This window comes from Drosophila guanche, unplaced genomic scaffold, assembly GCF_900245975.1.
Source record: "Drosophila guanche unplaced genomic scaffold, DGUA_6, whole genome shotgun sequence".
Taxonomy (NCBI): Eukaryota; Metazoa; Arthropoda; class Insecta; order Diptera; family Drosophilidae; genus Drosophila; species Drosophila guanche.
Window position 1 is genome coordinate 4,889,214 of NW_022995752.1, and position 21,842 is coordinate 4,911,055.

Below are 21,842 nucleotides of genomic sequence, written 5' to 3' on the forward strand. Positions count from 1 at the left end.
ATCTGTTCTGTTCTATGCTAATAGGCAATCAATTGACGATTAAGCTTAATTATATATAATTCTTCCCGCAAAGACTCAACCATATTCATGGAGACAAAAACTAAGACAAAAGTCGCATGCGATACATTTTTGGGATTATTATTATGCCTCCAAAAAGCATGCAATATTTTTTCGCGCAGTAATTCTGTAAAATTCATGTACATATGTATGTTTGTTTATATGTAAATTAGTATCAGGCTGTATACAATGTTTGGCTAGTTAAAAGATAGCAGCAATCGAATAATATTTTAAATTAAAGGAAGAATAGATAGGTGTAGACTTTATGTCTATTTTATTTACTATTTTTAGATACATATTGTACGTCCAAGTCACTATTCCCTTATGTGGACATGGGATGGGATGCCTTGCCATAATTTTTCTTAAAATAGCCACTTACAAATTTTCAGAAATGTGAATAATTTCCATAAGAGTATAACCGATGCACCAGAACTTTGAAGATTCGGTTAGTGCACTGACGACTCTACGCACAGAAATCACTCATCAACAAGCATTCGTCTTTTGGGAGTCCTTGGATTACCTTTAAAATCAAAGCAGCATTTGTGGCAGCTTAAAATTTTTAAACTGCAGCATCAGCCTCTTGCCTCAAGAGATGTCCAATCCTGACTATTTGTTTGCATTGCACATACGCCACGCAGGACATGAGGAAAAGGCTGGCAGACAGGCAGGAGCAGGCGAGGCATCACGTAAGCAGCAGAAGAGGATTTCTGCCATGGCAACAATGTTTGTGCAGTTGCCGCTCATTGCAGTAGTGCAGATAAATGGAAAAGGCACCGAGAGCCGAGAAACGAGAACCGCCTCCGGTTCAATAACAATTTCACGTGCTCAAAGTGCTACGCAAACATGGAATCAAATATAAATCCGGAATAAAACGAAGCTTAGCATTTATGCGATGTTCTTCTGGTCAATGCTTTTTCTGGTTGTTTGCCGTTCGAATCTAGGGACAAATAATATACCCAGTTGACAAAAAAAGAAGAAACCACGTTCATATGAAGCAATCCCAAATAGATATTTTATTTGTGTTCTTTCTCTCTCTCTCTCTCTCTCTCTCTCTCTTTCTCTATCTTCCTCTCTCTCTTTCACTTGCATTTTTTCTCCCCGCTCCGTCTGTTCCTAGCGGCAGGGGAGGGAAGGAGGATGGAGGATTTTGAGGGAACCCTAATATCATTAAATGTACATTATCACTCTTAACGCTAAGAAACACAACTAAAGCCTATGATATATGGTATTTAAATGTATATTCATGTGTATGTACGTTTTTATGTATATGTATAACTTAGAACATAGTTTTACTTATGGTTGGCATCTGGGCTTTAATTCCGGGCTTAAATGGATATATAAATATGCTTCAATCAATACGAATTTGGCCAACCAACTCTCAACTCTCTCTCTCCGTCTGGGGGGTATCTTTTCTATTCTTTACTTCTCATTTTTTCTATGCAGATTTTATATGTATTCTTTAATTGGTTTTTGATTAGTGCCGACATAGCGCTTTCTTTTTTCCTCATTCTGTCTCTCTTTATTTTCTGGCCATGAGTATCCTTTTTTATTATAAATTGCTTAATGTCCATATTTCATTACAAATGAGCAATCATTTGTTTAGCTTATAACGAGTACATAATTTACAATTGCATTTGCATTGGTTTTTTTTTTGTTTTTTATTCGGTTTGTGTATTTTTCTATGTACAAGTGTGGGTACCGTGTGTGCTTTCGTTTATCTTTTTTGGGGTTTTCTTTCTTCGTTCTTTTCAACAATTTGGCAACATTTGAAATGTATATTTTTATTCAGAATTGTTTATTTAAATTAATGTATGTTTCAACTAACTAACTTGCTTCGGTTTGTGTGGGTGTGTGCGTGTGTGTTTTGATTTTGTTGTTTTCCTTTTTTTTAAAAGCATCTGTCCTCAAACATTGTAGGTATAATTCAGTTATTATGTGCAAATACCCTCACTAAAACCATGTTCAGTTTTAAGGAAAATTGCTTTAGAAAATAAAGAACATTTAACTGGCAACGAAGCTAAAATGAATCCTTCTTTAATGTTACGTAAACTGTTAAATCTGATTAAAGATTTGATGTATTTTTGGAACGTTGTACTATAAACTCCGACTAGGTTGAATAATTTTTAATTTACACTTTAAAAACTGAAAATTCATACATATGTGCGTAGTTGACTAGATCTTACTTGGTTCTTTGTAGAACCACCACAATTATAAAAAATAACGAGAAAGGACGTGTGCGACGCTTCTTACGCGTCACAACTTTTATACCCGGCACTCAGTACTACATCTGCACCTTAGCGGTGTTTTGTCAAATTTTAAATTGTTTCTTCATCTGCTATCTACATCTACAACACTTCTCACACCAACACGCTCCTTTAGCTCGCCCCCCTTCCGTAGACCCACACACTGCAGACTCGCGGCAGAGGCCGAAGCAGAGTGTAAATGAGAGAATGTGAAAAAAACAACAAAAGCTGGAAGTTAATTTCTTCAGTGTGGCTATAATAATGATCCAATCGAATCCCAATTTGGTGATCCGATAGATATGGTCATTTCCTACGGAATGGCGTTTTTTGGGAGGTTTTCGCTATATACTTGTAACAGTGTGAGCATACAGAAATCTGGATGCTAAATTTGGTGGCTCTAGCTCTTATAGTCTCTGAGGACTAGGCGCTCATCAGGACGGACAGACGGACAGACAGACATGGCTCTATCGACTCGACTATTGATGCTGATCAAGAATATATATACTTTATGGGGTCGGAAACGTTTCCTTCTGTGTGTTACATACTTTGTGCACAAATACTATATTCCCATATATATATATATATATATATATATATATATATATTTATATAATATATATATGTATATATATCCTATTAAAATGCTATCATTTCGAAGTCCTATTTCAACTGATTTTATAGTCGTTTGACTGTTGGACATTTTTAAAGATTTTAGGTATATTTAATGAAGGTCTTCTTGAGGTTCTTGTTCAGCTCAAAACTGCTTTAGAAATGTTTAAAGTTGCTCAAATTTTGAATTATACTCAAATAAAAGACGATATTTTAAAGATTTAATTATAAACTGATTGATAACATTTTGTTGCTATTTAAATTATATTGAGGTATATCCTCATTTATTCTATCAAACATAGTTTACATGTAGAGTGTAAACCCCTAGTCGGAGTGTTGAAAATCAGCTCTTTGTTGATTAATTGACTGCCTTTTGTTTGTCCACAAACTTGTGCTTTTCATGCTGCTGCTGGTGTTTTAATGCTAGGCTTGGAGTTCATCTTTTTTGTATGTACCAAAAATCGAATCAAATATTTATGGAGTTTTGTGGTGAAAAGGCAAACAAAGCTAACCAAAAACTTGAAATGGCAATTTAGCTTTTTGCGTATGGCAATTTGCTTAATTAAGTTCATATTTTGTTGTGTTTGGATAATGTTTTTTACGTGCGTGTTTTTTCAAGTGTATGTTTGTGTTTGTGTTTCTGTGTCTGTTTTGTTATTCCTTGCATTTCTGTGTTGGTATGTTTTTTGTTTTTTAATGGCACTTTATAAATATATATATATAATATAAGGATATATTTTCCATTGCAATGCAGCTCTAACGATGCGAGTGCGTTGCCAGCAGCAGTGAGAGGGTTGTCGGGAGCCAGCAAATCATTAGGGAACGATGGAGACGACTGGCGCTGCCCTTGCCCTTGGACCAATCATAGCCCTTGGGATTGTTGCCTGTCAGTTTCTGTTCGGATTTGTCAATCTCATTCAGATTCGATTGATATTTGATGCCCACTAAAAACAGCAAACGGAAAAGGTAAATGGCAAAAACACACAGAGAAAGAAAGTCAATTGCTGGTTAAGCACTGAGTGCATTCGTAGTACTCACATTTGTCAATCACAATCACCGAATTCGTTGGCCCTCCACCGCCTAGGCCATTCAGCGGGGCGTTGGGGCCATCCAAAGTGTTTGCCATTGTTGTGGTTGTCGTGCGCCGCAGTGTTGTGGTTGTGGGCGGTGGCTGTGTGGTGGGTGGACTCGACACTGCAATGGGAAACGTACAATCGAATCGATTTGAATACGAAATGTATTTTTGGAAATGAATCCCCAACACTCTACCCTCTCTCTCTCTCTCTATCGATTGTAATCAATGAGTAGACAATACAAAAGAGGTCTTCATCTCAGTGCTGTGCTTCAGTCGGATGCAATCATAAACAACGCTTCCAACTTCTTTTAATGGCAAGACACAGGAACCCCTCCATAACCCTGCTCAGAGTCAATATCTTAACTGCGCTTTTCTCGTATTCCTGAAAGGAATTTTCAGGCATCGTGAATTCAGGTTTTCGCTCGCTCGCTCGCTCTGCTTTCATTTTCAATTTCTTGGCTTTCCACAGAGAGCGATAGAGAGAGAGGGAGAGTGAGAGAAGGGGAGCTTCTTATTCTTTTCTTTTTCTTTTTCTTTTCTTTTTTTTCGGTTGGCTGCTGTCTGGTCTGGTGCGCTCCTCCTTTGGCATTATTGACGACAATTTGTTTGGGAAAATTTATGGTGCCCTGCAGTTGGCCTCCGCCTTGGCACTGGCACCGGCACAGGCACCGGCACCAAAAACTACTCCTGACACAGGGAGATCTTCTTCTGCTTCTTCTGACCAACCACTTAATAAAATTGTCACAGGTTCATTGTTCTCATTGTTGGCACTTTACCGTCCCCGCCAACGCCCACGCCCCCATTATTATCAGCAGTATGTCTGCCTGCCACTCGCCTTTCGGTTTGTGCGGGCCCATTGTTACCTTTAATTGGTAGAACGACACCCACTTCCGCACTCTCCTCGTGCCCCCCACCAGTCACCAGTCCTTTGTTGTGACATAAAGTATCTGTAGCATAAATATACATATATGTGTCCGTAAATGTGTTCCGTATTGTATATATAAATTAAGCTGTCCTTTTTTATGGATGCCAACGCATCGATATTTTATATTGTTTTATGAACTTTTTTGTACAGCATTGAAGTTGCGACTTTAATGGCCGCAACAAAAATCGGAAAAAAAATAAAACTTCGTAAGGGTCGCAATTGGGGAGTGATTTGGCAAATTGACAGATTATTGACACTTATTGGCCCAAAGATCTTTAATTGCCAAATGGATTCCGTTTTCTGCTTTCGACCATTACATTTACTCTCTGTGCTAACGAACTGTGAGGCAATCAATTGATAAAGCAAATGTAATGGGAGTGTAAAGTTAATTCCCATTAAGTGGTGGGAGTATAAATCATTATACACAGATATTGGTGGAGTAGAAAGGCAGGGTTTTAAATGGAGCTATTTTAGGGGTTCATACTAAAAACGTTTTAGTACATTAGAATCATGTAAAGAAAGGAGTTTAAATACTCAAACAATTAACTTCTAAACTATTTTTGCTTTTCGTATTAAAAGTTAAGGTTTTTATGTCCAGAAGAGGTGCAGAAATATTTATTTTTATATGCAGATAATGGGGGTGTTATAATATAGGATCGTTTCGTGTTAATTAGGCTGCACTTTGTGATTTTAACATCACTAAAAATCAACAATTCGAATTTATAAATTCAGTTTATGCATTGAGAAACCTCTTAAAACTCTGCAATCATAATAACTTTATTTTCAAAAATTCCTTCGTATGCTTATATAAATATCAACTTGTTTTACTTATGTTTTTTAAATCAGAATCAGAGTTAAAACAAATATATCATACGATGGCATTAGTATTATTTAAATCAAACATACGTCTAATGACCAACTAGTTCCCCCAAAAATCAACTGAATTATTTATTAAATGTTTCTCCGATTACTAGTACCACCTGATATTCAATTCTTCTGCTGCCATTTTTTGTACCCTTCAAACGACAGGATTTTTCCGATTCGAACGAAACCAACTTTGATTTGATGATAATTTTTGTTTTTTTCTAGGGCAGAACTTTTTTTGTAAAGAATTTGTGTAATCAAGTATTTTTTTCTAACGTTTTTTGTAGTAGTAGATCATTTTTTCACATAACCTTAGTATCTTACATCTGGTTGTTATGAACTAAGCCATTCTATAAAACTGATGAATGCATCTATAATGTATACCCAAACACTTTGAGGTTTTTGCTTACCGTTTTATTAAGCTTTTAAATGAAAACATTTTGATTTTTGTGGAAAAGTAAAAAAAAAACGTGAAGGTACGTGTAAGATGCTTCTTACTTTTATACCCAGTTCAGTATTACATCTGTACCTTAGCGGCTTCAAATTCTTAATTTGTTATACCCGGTACTCGAAGAGTAAGTAGGGTATATTGTATTTGTCGGTAATAAGGGATGTACATACATATGTAACGCAGGGAAGGAAACCTTTCTGACCCCATAGAGTATATATATTCTTGACCAGCATCGATAGCCGAGTCGATAGAGCCATGTCTGTCTGTCCGTCTTGTTGAGCGCCTGGATCTCAAAGACTATAACAGCTAGAGCCACCAAGTTTTGCATCCAGCCAAAGTCCAAAGGGCGAAAATCTCCCACAGCCACAATTTTAAATATCAAATAACTAAAAAAGCCATTACGTACGGAAGGATTATATCTATCAGATCACCGAATTGGGATTAGGTTGTTTCATTATTATGGCCAAAATAAAGAAATAAAGTTGCAGTGGCTGCGCCCACCCCGTCCATCAGTTTTTTTTTTATTTTTTGCACATTCTCACATTCAAACTCTGCTTCGTGTGGTGTGCGGCTATAGGGGAGGGGGGCGAGCTAATGGAGCGTGTTGGCGTGAGAAGGAATGTAGATTTAGATGACAGATGAAGAACAAATGTAAAATTTGATAAAAAACCGCTAAGGTCCTGATGTTCTACTGAGTACCGGGTATAAAATTTGTGACGCGTAAGAAGCGTCTCACACGTTCCTTCTCGTTTTATCTGTCTTCTACATCTTCATCACTTCCCGTCAAACGTTTAGCTAAAACCTCAAAGTGTTTGGGTATAACTTATAGATGCATTAATAAGCTTTATAGAATCGCAAACCTAATTACAACCAGATGGAAGATACTTAGGTTATGTGAAATAAAGAAGTGATACCTCTAAAAAAACCGTTACAAAAGTACCAGATTTTAAATATTCTTTCAAAAAAGTTCTTCCTTAGAAAAAAAACAATAATTTTTTAAACAAATTTAAAGTTCTCTGTCTATCAGCTTTTCAGTCTAAGTATCGATGCTAGGTGGTTCGAAGCTGATAGAAAAAAAGTTAGATTTTGTCGATTTTGTTAAATCTGAACATAGTAATGTTGCACCGTCCACTTATTCGATTTCTGTCGAAATTCTCTTCTTGTATTATCCCTGAATGGGGAGTATTGTCCCCCTATACCTAGCCTTCCAGGACTGAAATGTATCCATAGAGAGACACATAAATGATGGTCTGCCTCTGACCAGTGGGCAACAAACTGCCGCCATAATTAAAACCACAAAATGGTGCAGTTTTGAATTTCCCCAAACAAGCAATCCAAACCCATGTCCCTTGTAATTTATGTTCCGCTTTGGAATGGTGTGGCACCAATATTAGGAAGTATAAATAACACATATTACGGAGGGGTAGAGGGTAGTCTCCTCTCACCGATGTTCCCACTTACTGTAAAGCTTTATGTTGCCATCCATGTCGCCACGAGGATTTTTGGCGACACACTTGTAGTTGCCATAATCGCTGCCCTGGACATTGGTGATCGTCAGACGCATGGTCGCCTTGTACGATGGATGGCCCGGAATTGTTTCGGTTCTGCAAAAGTCAAAAACAAAATAAAGCGCCGTGAAAGTGGTTAAGCTTAAGTGTCGTGTTTTGGGCAAGTTCAATGACAGCAAAATGCGCGTTGACGATTTGCAGCACCTATGTATGTACATATTGTAGGTCAGCCTCCGGACTCAGAGCCTCAGAGAGACCCCAAACACAAATGAGAGGCAATCAGGAATCAAGGCCAAGGTGAAACTGATAAGTTCCCGGGGTCTGTTTCACTTAAATCTAATCAGAATGCGACCCGGCACACTCGGCACAGTGGCTACAAATGCTGCCAGAATCTGCCACAAAATTCTGTCCGTATTTAATGGCTCGTAGAACATTAGTTTCGACCCACTGTACCATTGTTACGATGAAGACTGACAGGCCCAGTCAGTGGATACCGAGCACAATCTTGACATTCTCTCTGGGTGGTGTAGAATCTCCAGTCCAGTTGCAATTTGTCCGGCATGCTGAAGCTTACTCTGATCGTTTGGCTACTCTTCTCACTGGCCTGGCGCACCACGCCCAGCAGCTGCCGCCAGACGCGTTCGCCGCAGACCATACGCCAGCTGCTGGCCACCCAATTGCAGAGCTACATGGACACCACAGTGCGTCCCTGTGAGAATTTCTATCAGTATGCCTGTGGCAACTGGCAGCTGCAGCAGGAGCAGCCCGCGCAGCACAGAGAGCGGGAAAAGGAGCGAGAACGTGAGCAGGAGCAGCTGCTACCCAGCGACACGTTGGGCGTGCTCGATCTCAATTTGAATCGACAGCTGGAGATGGCACTGCGACGCTCCAATGAGAGCACCACGGAGGAGGAGCCACCCATCTACGATAAGCTGCGTCTCTACTATCGCTCCTGCAAGCGGCTGAAGCCGTACAACCTCAAGAAGTACCTGCAGCTGCTGTCCCCAGGGAATGGCACCCACTGGCCGCTGCTGAGTCGCAGCTGGCGGAGGGAAAAGTTCCATTGGCTGACGACCATCGGCAGACTGCGGCTCCATGGCCTGAATGGAGTGCTGCTCAAGGAGCAGGTGCTGCCGCGCTGGGACGACTCGAGTGTCTACTCCATTTACCTGGATAAGCCGAGTCTGGTGGAGACGCTGCCCATGGGCGAGGGCGCCATGATCGAGCTACTCCTGGACATTGGCCAGACGAAACGCGTGGCGAATGCGTTGGCGCGGGAGGTGGATGACTTTGAGCGGCGGCTGCATCGCCTGCAGGAGCTGGAGGATGACGAGGGTGCCAAGGAAATGCAGCTGGGCTATCTGGCCGAGTATCTGCCGGAGCTCAAGTGGCTGCCGTTCATGCGGGAGATACGCGTGGACACCGAACCCGATGTACGCTCCACACTGATCATCCAGAATATTCCCTATATGAGGGCGCTACACGAGTTGGTGGAACGCCAGCAGCCATATACCATCTGCAACTACATAATGTTGAAGTTTCTGGCATACCTCAAGCAGCAGGGTCCAGCGGAGATCTCGCGAGGCGAGTGCGTGGCCAGCATGAGACGTGCCATGCCGCTGGCCAGCAGCTGGATGATCGGGCAGCGGCTGTACGATCCCGAGGCCGAGCAGGATGTAGGCTCGCTGTTTAAGCAGCTCAAGCAAAGGTTTGCCCACATCCTCGAGGACAATCGACTGCAGCTGGCACCGCCCATTGTGCATGTTCTGCAGGAGAAGCTGCGCGCCATGCGCCTACAGCTGGGCTTTGTGCAGATGAACGACTCCGGCTATGTGGAGGACTATTACCAGCAGGTGGAGCTGAATGGCCACAACTTTTATGCGAATCAGCTGAAGCTTCTGCGCCTGCGCGTCGAGAGAAATCACGAGCTGCTGCTCTCGAGCACAGCCACAGATCTGGGCAATGTCAGCTACCTCACGGAGTCCTGGCTGGCCAGCAGCTCCTCGCCGCTGTATGTTAAGCCTCGGAATCTCGTGCTAATGCCCTATGGCCTGCTGCAGCTGCCTGTGTGGCATCGCAACACGAGCTCTCTGCAGACTCATGCCGTTTTGGGCTTTGCCCTGGCCCACGAGCTCATCCACGGCTACGATGCCTCGGGCATTGACTATGATGGCCTGGGCAACATCATGGGACCCAGCGAGGAGATTGCAGGCAATCAGCGTTTCATCCAGGGTCTGCGCTGCATGCAACAGCAGTTGGCCACTGGCTCCAGGTCGCTCAACGAGAAGCTGGCTGACTATGAGGCCCTGCGTCTCGTCTACGAGACCTTCTTTGGGCTGAAACCAAAGCCTCGGGAGCCGCGTGATCCGCTGCTGGCGCAGTTTAGCCAGCGGCAGCTCTTCTTCATCAGTTTTGGGCAGTTCTTTTGCGGCAAAATGCCGGCCCTCAGCCTGCAGGCGCATTCTCACCTGGAGCACGCCGTCGACGAGCTGAGAGTGATGCAAACGCTGGCAAATTTTGAGGATTTCTCCCGGGAATTTGGCTGCGAGAAGCGCACCAAAATGCAGGCCAAGCAGCGCTGCAGGGTCTGGTAGCGCCGAGTTCAGCGTTTAAGCATTAGTTTCAACACAAATAAATAAGGCCCAAGAAAGTGCAATTTCATTTTTATTTTCCCTTCACCAGAGCTGACATCGCTCTGTGGATAGTGCCGTGGGACACTGGAATGCCTCATAAAATGCCGCAAAATTTGTTAGAGTCTGCTTCAGGCGCACAGCATCCGTATCGTGGTCCAAGAAGTTCGAGGCGTCACCATTGCCACAGAAAAACTGCGCCAGGTTGAGGAAAAATATGCGCTGCAGCGGCATATCTGTGAAATCCGGCTGTGTCCTGTTTTGGTGTGACTCTGCGCCAAAGTACGCATCGTAGGCGAGTTGAATGCCATCTATGTCCGCCACTCTCTCATTGAGGTACGCCGTCTCGTTGCGGTTAATGCACTCCAGCCCTGCCTCGAAGCGCGCAGAATTGCCAATCTGCAGGCCCGCCTCGCTGAGGTTCCCCTGACCATCGTAGATCACTCCATGCCCATCGAAGGCGTGCATCAGTTCGTGGGCCAGGATGAAGCCCAGCAAGCTAAACTTGAACACATTGTGGCTGTCTGGCAGGAAGACTGGCTCTTGCAGGAAGCCATACGGAACGATGATGACATTCTGGCGTATCATGTAGTAGGGACTGGAGCTCATGCCCGTGCTCGAGTCGGTTATGTAGTAGTACTCGCTGACCCGGTGCGGGGAGTGGCTTAGCTGTGACATCCATTGACGGTTGCGGAACTCCAGGAGCTGCAAATGGCTGCGGGCGTAATCCAAATACCCAGAAGACATATCCAAACTCGCATAGTGCTGGCTGACGTATCGGCGATGGTCAATGTGCTGTGGCATGTTGCCAATGTTGAGAACCATATCGTGCACCTTCTGTGTGATCATTTTACGCTGCGTGCGATCCAGTCGCAGGCGATTTCGCTTCACGAGACGCAGAAACTGTCGACGAAGTTGCTCAAACGTTTGTACAACGGACGCGCTGTTCCTTTGCAGATGCCCGGCGGATCCCAGGAAGCGCTCCTTGTAGAGCAGACTCGTGGCTAGATTCATGTTGCGGCGCACATCCTTGACGCATTCGAGCGGCTCCTCGCTGTCCATTGTCTCCTCCCACAGATAAAGCATGAGGCGCGTCATCATGTAGCTGGCCACCACATTGGGCTCCCTGTCGTTCAGCAGCTGAACCAGTGCCTTGAAGTAGCCCAAACTCTGAACATTCACACGAAACTGTGGCTCGATGGGCTGTCCCAGCAGCAACTCGATGAACTTTTGCCAGTGGACGCCAGTGCGGCGCTGCAGTTGCCGCACTGTCATATATTGGCCATTCGTGTCGTCGTCGTCTTCATCAATGATATTTCGCAGTGCCGTCTCCAACGACTTTATTTTCTTTGTCAGCGTTATAGCGCTGGCTGTGGGTACACCTAAGACAGCGAGGGTTCGCATGGTCTCCAAAAACGGCCGCAGTCGCTGTCCCGTCTCTTCCAAGCTAGGCATTGAGAGATCCATAACGTATTCGCTGCTGTTGTTTGGACTCGATTGTATGAATACCTTCATCAGGATATTCACCTCGCCATAGCGGTGCAGGCGTGCCAGTGTCTCCATCCATTTGAAGCGCTCCCCAGGCCAGACGCTGCCCTCGGGTGTGAACTGCGGCCAGGTTAAGCCCTCGTCGGGTGGCACGAGTGTCAGGTAGTGCCTGCCACTGCGTGTGTCACTCGAAGCGTTGCGGCAGGTGTGATAGAAGCTCCACACTTTGGCTTCCACACCTGTCCGATTGAAGTTCGGTTGCAGTGAGCGCTGCTCCAGTTCCTGCATTAGCGTGAGCAAGTCCTGGTTCACCTTGTGGTCCACCATTTGTGTAATCTCCGTGAAGGGGTCGTCCAAGTGCTTTTTCGCGTACTTGCCACACGCATGACCAAAGTAGTCATCGCAGGCACTCACTTCGGTATCCACATAGCTGAGAATATTGTCCAGCAGGCGAGTATTGGGATTGGACACCTTCTGCGCTTCTACAGTGACACAGGCGATGAGCGCGAGACAAATAATCCACATGATCGCTGGCGGAGAACTGACTTACAGTTGGTGCTGCTTCGCCCTGTCTACATGTTTACGTTTAGCATTATCAGGAGAGGTCATGCCGAAGCTGATTAACGGTTGACCCCTGCGAATTCCGAGCTGCAAATTTTTATGAATTGTCGACAAACACTTGCTGCCTCCCCATGGATGACTCATTGCTAGTAATTTTCCTATAAAAAGGGTTTTCCTCCTCGGAAATATATATTTTTGCTCTCAACTTACTTGTACTTTGATGATTCCGTGATCATTTGATCATTTTCGCGTGTCCAGTAGTTTAGCGATGTGGGATTCGCCTCAATGAAGCACTCCAACGTCACATTGAAGCCCATGGGTATGCCCACCAGCTGATGTGGGATCCAAACCATGGGGGAAACTGTATTGACAGAAGCCCAAAAATATATGTAAGCAATGGGCAAGACCCTCAAAACCGCATCAACTCACAGTCCACGCTGACTTTGATTCGCTTCGAGACGCTGGGCGGCACACCGTTTGAGGCAATGCACAGATAGGCGCCCATATGCAGCCGCGAGATGCGCTCCAGTTCAAGCGAGTCCGTCTCCAGGTCGTTCACTGGTCGATACAAAAAGATGGCAACAAATTGAGTATGTAAATTTATTGGATGTGGTGGCTGACACTCACCTTCGAGCGTTTTATTTATGACAATCTTGTGGCCATCGTCTCGCTTCCATTTGATGGTCGGCTCGGGGCTGCCTTTCGCCTTGCAACGCAGCGTCACGTTATCTCCCTCTCGCACGATGACGTCGCTGGAGGTCAGGGCATCGTCGATGTTCGGTGGCACTGAACGGCACAGAGGAAAAAGGAAGTGGTTGGTTAACTGGGATGAGTCTCATTATATTTGTCACACAAGAATATATAATCTGAGCGCGAAAACCTCATGATTTACAGACTAACTTTGGTACCATTCCCGTATCATGGGTGTGTTGGAGACCTTCTTCTATTTGCTCTTATTTTAGGTTAGTTTTTTAAAGAAAAAGGAAAATTTATTGATTTTATATTATTATAATTATTATAATTTTTTGCAAGTTTAAATTCTGACAAAACCTATGAAAAAATTCAGCATAGCCCAAAAGAAAATCCCCAAGAGGAAAACTGCAAAAAATAGAAATTTCACGCATTGTTGACTCCGATGCACTGACACTGTGCTGGAACCCAAGTTTTTGGTTCCACTCAAAGTCACTGCCAAACTTGACTTTAAGGCCAATTAGCTTTGCGAGCTGGTTCTGGCCTGCTGAAGCTGCTTCCCCGCTTTTTTCCTGTTTCTTTCTTTTTTTTACTGCAATGAGCAAAGAAGTTCCCATTTGACTTTCAAGGAGAAAGAGTCGGGAAGTCTTGATAATTTAAAAATCGATGCGGCAACCTTCATCAAATTGTCATCAGTTTCACTCTCCTTTCACTCGGTCAGCCCTTTACTCCTTCACTCTGCTTTCACACGGTCACTCCTTTTCTCTTTTACCCCCTTCCTCTCCTTTTTCGCACCCAGAGCCACGGCCAAACGAATCTTTCAATTGCCGGGGGAAACCCTTTTTGTGGCGTTAAGGCCCTCACAAATCTGTAATGAAAAATCTATGCAAATCACAGAGCATCACAAAGGAGCGCAGGCAGCCGTCTAAGGATTGTCCTCCGCAGGACATAGTACGCAGGACATATGGATCCATTGACTGTCGCAATTGCTGGCACAAGCCTCATTTTATATTCCAAACATTTTCTGTAATCAAAACTTATCGCATGCGACTTTTTCACCACTGAGGTCAAAGCCTGGACATTGCTCGAGAGTCACGTAGCCATTGAGCGTTTAGTTACGTTCTGGCGTTGTCTGTCTGGCATTGACGCCTTCTGTCTAAACATCTAACCCAATTCAATTCAAACCCAAACCACTAATCAATGAAGCCCAGTCACGGGGAGTGTCAGGGACTAACTGACAGGCCATCTATATTGTCTATTGGTACGCGTAATAACGAATATCTGCCATATCGGTGCCAGGTAAGAGGGATGTATTAGTATAAACATCAAGAGATATTTGTAGGGGTTTAATTCGGACCATGTTCAGAACTTATTTATGTGTCTACTTCTCTTTCTAATGATGTATTTTTCTTTATTATAATACCTTTGATTGAAACACATTTTAAACAGATATATTTGATTTCTTAGAGTTCTTCCGATAACTTTAAGGTTAAGGTCTACTGTAAGGTTAGCTACCTGCCAAATTGTATCTCCCTTTATGAACGTTCTGTATGATGCCCCCTGAGCTACCCTATTATCCTTCAACTTTTGTGTGCACACAAACCTAAAGGGGTGCAAAAAAACCTAAAGTGGTGCAAAAAACCGTAAGAAAAAACTGTAATTAAAAGGGGAAACTTTTGTAAACTTTTGTCTTTATACCTTTTGCGCTTCTTATATCCCCAATAATGACCGAAAAAGTTTCTCACGAAGCGTCGCCCTTGTTTTTTTTTGTCATGCTATTAATAAACGCTTGATGTGCTAATCGCAGGACAGCAAGGACACCACAGAGCGGCACTCTGAACTGGACACTGCCTTAGAGAGTTAGCAGCAGCTGCTGCTTCTCTGTTTCATAGTTTTTTGACATATTAGTTTCTTTATTGATATTTTTAGCAGCTGGCGACAACAGAAAAAGTTTTAGCCCCCCAAAAATGTTTGCCAGAAAAGTTTGTTCTCCCCCTTGGGGATGAGCCGTTTAATTAGCGAAACATACAACGTTTTGGCAGGACATAGGGACTTCCTCAAAATCTTTTTGACGCTATTTCTAATTGCGGTTTTATATTTTTGTGGTCTACAATATTTCACACTACAAATTATTACATTTTCCTTGTGCTCTCTGGCAAACTTTTCTCTTATTTTTTTGTTATTTGTGTCACAAACGCGGATAACGACGTGCCATGGTCCTATCTAGCCATCTAATGAGCGGAAATTACTCTTCATATTTGCCACAAAGAACCACATACAGTCCGCAGCGACGCCTCGATGAGGCAAGTTTATCATGCTGCTAAATCTGTTGACTAAAAAAGTTGGTCGAGCAACTGCTACAGATGGTGATTCCAACAATATTTTAGTTGTTTTATTTGAATGCCGATTAGATGTTTGGGTAGGATACCTTATTTGCTGGTGCGGCGGAGAATTTATAGCCCTTAAATTTGTAGGAACTTGAAACAGAATCTGTATAGGGCTTTTAGGATATATGGTAATATATTTTTGGAGCCGAATATTGTTTTAAAATTTAACAGAAATATAACGTATCATTTATATATGACATTTTCAGCACAAAAAAAGCTTCAAACAGCTTTTACGTATGCAATGTTTTTGAACATTAATATGTCTACCTGTAAAACATTATATAGTAGTACTATGCTGGGCAGATAATGTCTCATGGTGGCACGTACAGCACCAGGCAATGTCAACAAAATAATTGAATTTAATAAATTGCCTCATTATGCGAGCAGAAATGAGAAATTATGCGCCAACCCGTGGCGAGGTAGAGGCACTCTAGAGGCAGAGGCAGAGCCAGGGCCAGACCGAGGACGAGGACGAGGCTCAGGGACACGTTGGTGTTTGCTTCAGTTGCATGTTGCATTGGGCTTGGCATTTGGTGCGGTCATTTGTTTGTTGGCGAATGCTGATGCTGCCACTGGGGGCTGATTCTGGGAGTTAGCAGCAGCCTGTCCGTGTAGTTTGCAGCAGGCGCTGGTCACATTTAAATGCATTTTGTGTGCATGGCTCATAAATTCAGACGCGGCGTTTAAATGTTTGTTTTTTTTTTTTTTGCCATACTCAAGCCACAAATTTTGTGTCTGTTCTGTGCATTTTATTCCATTTGGCTGGCGCACATTTCACATTTCGTGTTGCACGTTGCGTATTTCGCATTTGAGTCAGCAAATTAAATTCACAAATGTGTCGCCGTCGCACCGGCCTGGTGGTATACCCAAAAAAAATGTGTGTATATATTTATTTATTCACTCATTTGTGGAACAAAAACAGTTACCACCGACAGCAATTGTGCTAACGACAAATGCAACATTTTAATTTCATTAAATATCTGCTTCACAATGTAATTATGTTCTATATTTAAGGAGCGCAACCCCCTCCAACCCTATTTTGTGTTTTGTTCAATTGACTATCCAGGGGGTGGGTGGACTGGTAATATTGCTGCAGATTTTTCTACAAATGTATGAACATTTATTCAACATTGCGCACCATTTAATTTTGTTGCATTTAATTGGATTTGTTATGTAAATGAAATTCATTTGATTTCGCTGCGACAACCGAACTCCCCTTCGCATCACAAGTATCACTCTTGTTTAGACAATGCGAAATGGTATATGGGAAAATGCCATTGAGCAGAACGACCACTAATGGACAACATAATTTATTTCACAAATTTCGGGCCTACAACAGGTTTACAACACGAAAGGAATGGTGGGTTTTTGTGCCTAAGGGTTTCAATACCCTAAATGAGGGAATTTTTTTATTAGGGAAGGTATTTTATTTTTTGTACCCGGTACTCGAAGAGAAAGTAGGGTAAATGTAGTAGGCATTTGTGGTCTGTAGAAACCGTAGAGAATTCCGTAGAGAATGGCCACATCTATCAGATCCCCGAATTAAGCCAGAATGAAGAAATTAATTTGCCGTGGCTTCCCCCCAAAAAATTTAAATGTAAAGCTCGAAAAAATCATACATACATATGTATGTATGTACAATGTATTTACATATGTACATCATTATATACCGACTGAGTACCGGGTATAAAAGTTTTGACGCGTACGAAGCGTCTTACAAACGTCTTACAAAAATAATAATAATACCTACTTCATTCAATAATTAAAATTAATTCTTTTTTTAAAGCTTTTTAAATTTTTTTATTATTATTATTATAACAACCGCGTATATATGTATGTATGTGAACACATTTCCCCTAAGTGAACGGATATCAATCTAGACAAAAACCAAAAGCGGATACCAAACGCTAGAGCTGATCATATTTTTTGTTATCGATGGAATACCAAATGTTCCAAATGCTTCCCCTACATTGTAAACTTCTCTAAAAAAATAATAATACCCTGTTGAAGGGCAAACAGAGTGCTCTGCTCAAAAAAATTCTTAGTCACTGAAGAGTCCTTCTCTCCAGCTTCATAGCATATTCCTCTTTTTTTCGGCTTTTCTGGCCAAGAACCCCCCACCAGCCCCCACCCCACCCACTGAGTGGCCTCTTATAGGACTTTTTAAAAAGCCGTTAAGCACGCTCCAGTGTTGTAAAACGCTCCAATAACACGCCTCACACGCACCACGCGTCCTCGCAATTTGATGTGCCGTGACCAGAGAGCAACGGCGACGGCAACTGTTTCCACGAATTTTTTACCGTTCTCCTTGCTGTTTTTGCTTTTTTTTCGGTGCAACGTTGTCGCCGTTTTTGCCATTTTTTGCACACGCACACACAGATTACAGTTATCTCACACAGACAGTGAAACAACACACACACAGACATGTATAGGGAAGAGACAGGCCTGCCCCGACAGGCCACACGCTGATGTGGCAAAAGTCCGGGGACCAACGAAGAATGCAAGGCAAATTTGCCAGGAGGGAGGCCAGGCAAAAGCAAAGCAAAACAAAAAATATACATATATGAAAAAATACCACTATGACAGCTCTCTGGTCGGCCGCTGGTCTGGTCAAAGCCAACAAAACGAGCAAACGAATACGGAAAAGGCAGGAAAAAATGTTTTAAAATATGCCACAGCCATTTTTATACCTGGCAAAAGTGCTAAGGGGTATGCTGAAATGGGTGGAGTAGGCCAGCGCCAGATATGTGCGTGAAAGCTGGAAAGCTGCCATTTAGCTTATTGATGTGCAATGCATTGAACTATCTGTAAGGTTCAATTATATATTTAAATCTGGGTGGGAGAGTGATTTATAATGAAAGATTCGAAGGTTCAGCTTTGAGAAGGGAGGATTTGGGTGTTTATTCCTTCCTGTTTATCCCAATGAATCATCAAAGCACAGTCTCTAACATTACTTTCTTTCTAAACAAGAATCTAGAATCAAGAAGAATCAAGAATCTTAAAGGGTATATTTTAAGCCAAAAGCACAGCCTAAACAGAAATCCTGCAACGTGCAGCATATGTGTCCTTGCATTTCCATGCGGCGTCTATGTCTATGTCGGTGTCTCTGCTACAGTGCCACAGTGCCTCTGCGTCTGCATCTCCCTCTTGCTGTTTCCGTTCTAACTGTTGCACGGCACTGTGTGGCCGGTCCATTCTCCTCCTTTCACTTCATCGTACGCTGCCTGCCATTTGTTTGCGCACATATTTTTCAAGTTTTGCCACAAAAACTGATTTATGCGAGAGGGCCTAGTGGCACGCCCACAGTCTGCTGCCTGCTGTCTGCTGTCCGCTGTGTCCCATTGCCCATGTCCCCATGCAGTAGCCATAGCCATTGGGGCATCTGACTGCTGTTCAGTGCTATTCAGTTACGATGTGAACTGAACTTTGCGTCCCGTCGTTCTGTTTGTCCACCGGATGATGTTGATTTGTCAACTTGAAAAGCGGATCTTGTTCGAAAATTCTTGCATTTCCTCCAGCAGCAGCACATTGAAAAGTTGTTTTCGGCATATTTTTTATTAGGTTTATTTGCCAGCGAATCGCTTTGCCCACTCACGTAAAAAACCCAAATAAAATGTGCATTTGCCAAGCAATTAACATTGAAAACTCTGCACTGCCAAATGGACAAACAAAGAGCAATTAACATTTGTTGTGTGTCGCGTGTGTATTCGTAGGGAGTTTCTCCATTATTTGATTTTCGATTTGGTTGTGGCCATTACCATTTTGTTTAGCTCTTTTTTTTATAGAGAGCGAGTAACTAAAAGTAACCGCAAGCAATTTGCAGGTTTTTGTTTGATGAACAATTTAGCAGTCATCGATTTGAAAAGCGGAAATTAGAAGTCGATAGTGGAATGGGATTGGCAAAAAGGTAGCGAATTTTTTCAGGGACTCAATCGATATTTTAAATGATAACTGTGATAGGCATCGAGAGAATGGATCAATGGGAAGCTATTGGCGCCGTTTTGCAAAAAAGAGTTGATGGACTTCTATAGTTTGTGTAGTTGACTTCCTTCAAAGCAATGTAACACACCCATTTAATAGCGCTCAACTTGTGCTTCTGTTTTAGCTAAATATTTGTCTACTCTCCAAAACTCCATTTGAATGTCAGTCAGTTTCTCTATTACTTGACTCTAAAGTCCAACCATAAATGATTTCTCTTCTAGCAGCTGGCAAAAATGCGTCCTGGTGGGAGAGGGGTAGGAGAGCTTACTATGGTCATGGAACACCATGAAACACCACCCTTGGTCAACACTGGGCGAATACCTAATAACGGATATGGACACACGCACACACACAAATGCAGTTGTCAGACATCAGCCAGGGGACATGCTGGAAACATGCAGAGATCTGCATTTACATTTGGGTTTGGGGTTTCCCCCATAATTTTCCCCCCAAATATGGAGCATTTTTAAAGCACACTTTTATGGGTCGAACTGTAATTGGAATATGCGGCAACGGCAAAGATAAATGTACAATAGAGGACATGCAAAGGCTTTAAAAACTCAGCCGCTTTCTTACACTTACCAACAACTTTGACAAAGCCGTATTGGGTCTTGGCCGTCACTGTATTGATCTGGCACATGTAACGTCCCTTGTCCTCCTCCTGGACATTGTTAATGTGCAGGAACCAGGTGCGATGCTTGTCATGCTTGTCATGGGTCACACTAATCCTCGGGTTACGCGTTATCACATGGTTGTGTACAGTAAGAATGGCCGATTGCTCAAAGTGCATCCACGCCACCTGTGAATAGATCCAACGAAAATGTATACCAATTTGAATGAATAATATACACAAAAAGAGGGAGTGTGAGCTACAGTAAAACAATGCTAGAAGGTTGCAGTGAAAATCTATGAAATATCTGTAGTGACTTCTACACCTTTTTAGGTGCCACTGTACGTGAATATGGTAACAGGATATCGGTCTTCCAGCAATGTGTCTCATCAAGTTGCCCCATTTATTAGTTCAGCTGATGACAAAGTGTCATCGCTTTTATTGGCCAAACTTCGGGCCCATCATCATCAATTCTTATGAAGGATTAACGATGGCATATATCCGGTCAAAACTTTTTTCCTCTCCCACATGTGACTGGCAGATGTTGCGACACCGCAAAAAATCGAAAAATTTCAGCCGCCTGCGTGCGTCATTGGTGAAATATTTTTCGCCCGCCGAATTATGCAATAGTTTTTGCTGTGCCTTTTTTGGGTGCGAAAACAACAAGCAATTTATGCAAATTTAAGCATCCATTCCATTGACTAAGACGTGCTAAATGCGAGGCAGACGGAGCGAGCAAAGAGGCAGGGAAGAACATGTGCTGCTCGTGGGGGGAAAATGTGTTTTGTGTCGATGCCATTGCAATGATAAATTCCAAAAAAGGAGAGACATAGCAAGGGAGATAAACAAAGCTAATAGAATACCGAAAAGCAAGCCACTATCAAGGGGCACAATCCTTGCCAGTCAGCCAGCCAGTCAGACAACCAGGCAGCCAGCCACCCAGCCAGTCCGCCAGTCAGTCAGCCCCCTTGATAGTGTCAGGACAAACAGAGACAGATATCGGTTAATTTTTCAATGTCTGCAATGAAAACGTGCATCAGACCCCACGAGATCCCAGGAATCGAAACTAAAGTTGAGAAGGCAGGCGACTTCATATTTTACATTTTGGGACGGGTAGTCTACGCCCCAGCTCGTCTGTTCGTCTACTCTTTGGCATATTAAAAGTCAGCTTTCTGTATAGCATGGAAAATTAATGCATTTTCATTTATCAGCAAGAGCGGAGAACGCGTCAGAAATAAAAATCAATAAAAGTGCATTTTCCAACTGCATTTAAGCTTTCTATTCACACTTTGGCTTTAAGCGGAAAATTCTGCCTGGACCGAATTAAGTCAATTGCCGTTTACCATTTTCATTTTACAAATTTTGGTTCGGTTTTCTTGTTTTTTTGTTTTAGGTCTTTTGAATGAAATTAATTAGGCGCCATGTATGGCCAACAAAAGTGGACTCCTCTGTGAATGTGTGTGGGTGTGGCCTTTGGCCAAACTATATTTTGGGTTTTCGGAAGAGCAAAATGTCAGCGAGAGTCAAGGCAAAGTTGACACTGGGCTATGGCCCGGCCCTCTGACGGTGTGACTTTTTAATAGGCTTTTCCCCAGCACCCAGTAGCAGCTGCAGCTGCTCCTATTAAAATTTTACGCATATTTAAGTCCATTTATGGCTGGGTGGGAATGGCAAAGGTCCCGCTGCTGGATTATCCTCAGGCTGTGCGGCTTGAGGCGCACTCCAGTTTAATCTCAGTTTTAAAGTTTTTTGGCTAATTTGAG

At 42.9% G+C, this 21,842-nt stretch overlaps 3 protein-coding genes across 3 annotated transcripts in view; 1 reads left to right on the top strand and 2 right to left on the bottom strand.

Moving 5' to 3' along the window:
* Positions 1-3,607: 3,607 nt before the first annotated feature.
* The window catches only part of LOC117587660 (neurotrimin), a 47,906-nt gene continuing 29,671 nt past the window's right edge, over positions 3,608-21,842 (bottom strand). Inside the window, exons 3-9 of the mRNA XM_034278550.1 lie at positions 20,052-20,268; positions 13,039-13,197; positions 12,841-12,969; positions 12,622-12,772; positions 7,686-7,828; positions 3,948-4,103; positions 3,608-3,853 (exon numbers count right to left, since the gene is read on the bottom strand). Of these exons, the coding sequence (XP_034134441.1) occupies positions 3,666-3,853; positions 3,948-4,103; positions 7,686-7,828; positions 12,622-12,772; positions 12,841-12,969; positions 13,039-13,197; positions 20,052-20,268 (1,143 nt within the window). The 3' untranslated portion in view covers positions 3,608-3,665. The remainder of the gene's footprint in view (positions 3,854-3,947; positions 4,104-7,685; positions 7,829-12,621; positions 12,773-12,840; positions 12,970-13,038; positions 13,198-20,051; positions 20,269-21,842) is intronic.
* LOC117587657 (neprilysin-4) lies at positions 8,258-10,396 on the top strand. Its single transcript, XM_034278548.1, has one exon. It carries the CDS (start codon positions 8,293-8,295, stop codon positions 10,324-10,326), a length of 2,034 nt encoding a protein of 677 aa, XP_034134439.1. The 5' UTR covers positions 8,258-8,292; the 3' UTR covers positions 10,327-10,396.
* On the bottom strand, positions 10,384-12,391 carry LOC117587658 (membrane metallo-endopeptidase-like 1). Its single transcript, XM_034278549.1, has one exon. The coding sequence runs from the start codon at positions 12,373-12,375 to the stop codon at positions 10,408-10,410; it is 1,968 nt and encodes a 655-aa protein (XP_034134440.1). The 5' UTR covers positions 12,376-12,391; the 3' UTR covers positions 10,384-10,407.

Bases quoted from the DNA above. Each gene is read 5' to 3' on its own strand.
- LOC117587657 (XM_034278548.1), top strand. From the start codon at position 8,293: ATGCTGAAGCTTACTCTGATCGTTTGGCTACTCTTCTCACTGGCCTGG.
- LOC117587658 (XM_034278549.1), bottom strand. From the start codon at position 12,375: ATGTGGATTATTTGTCTCGCGCTCATCGCCTGTGTCACTGTAGAAGCG.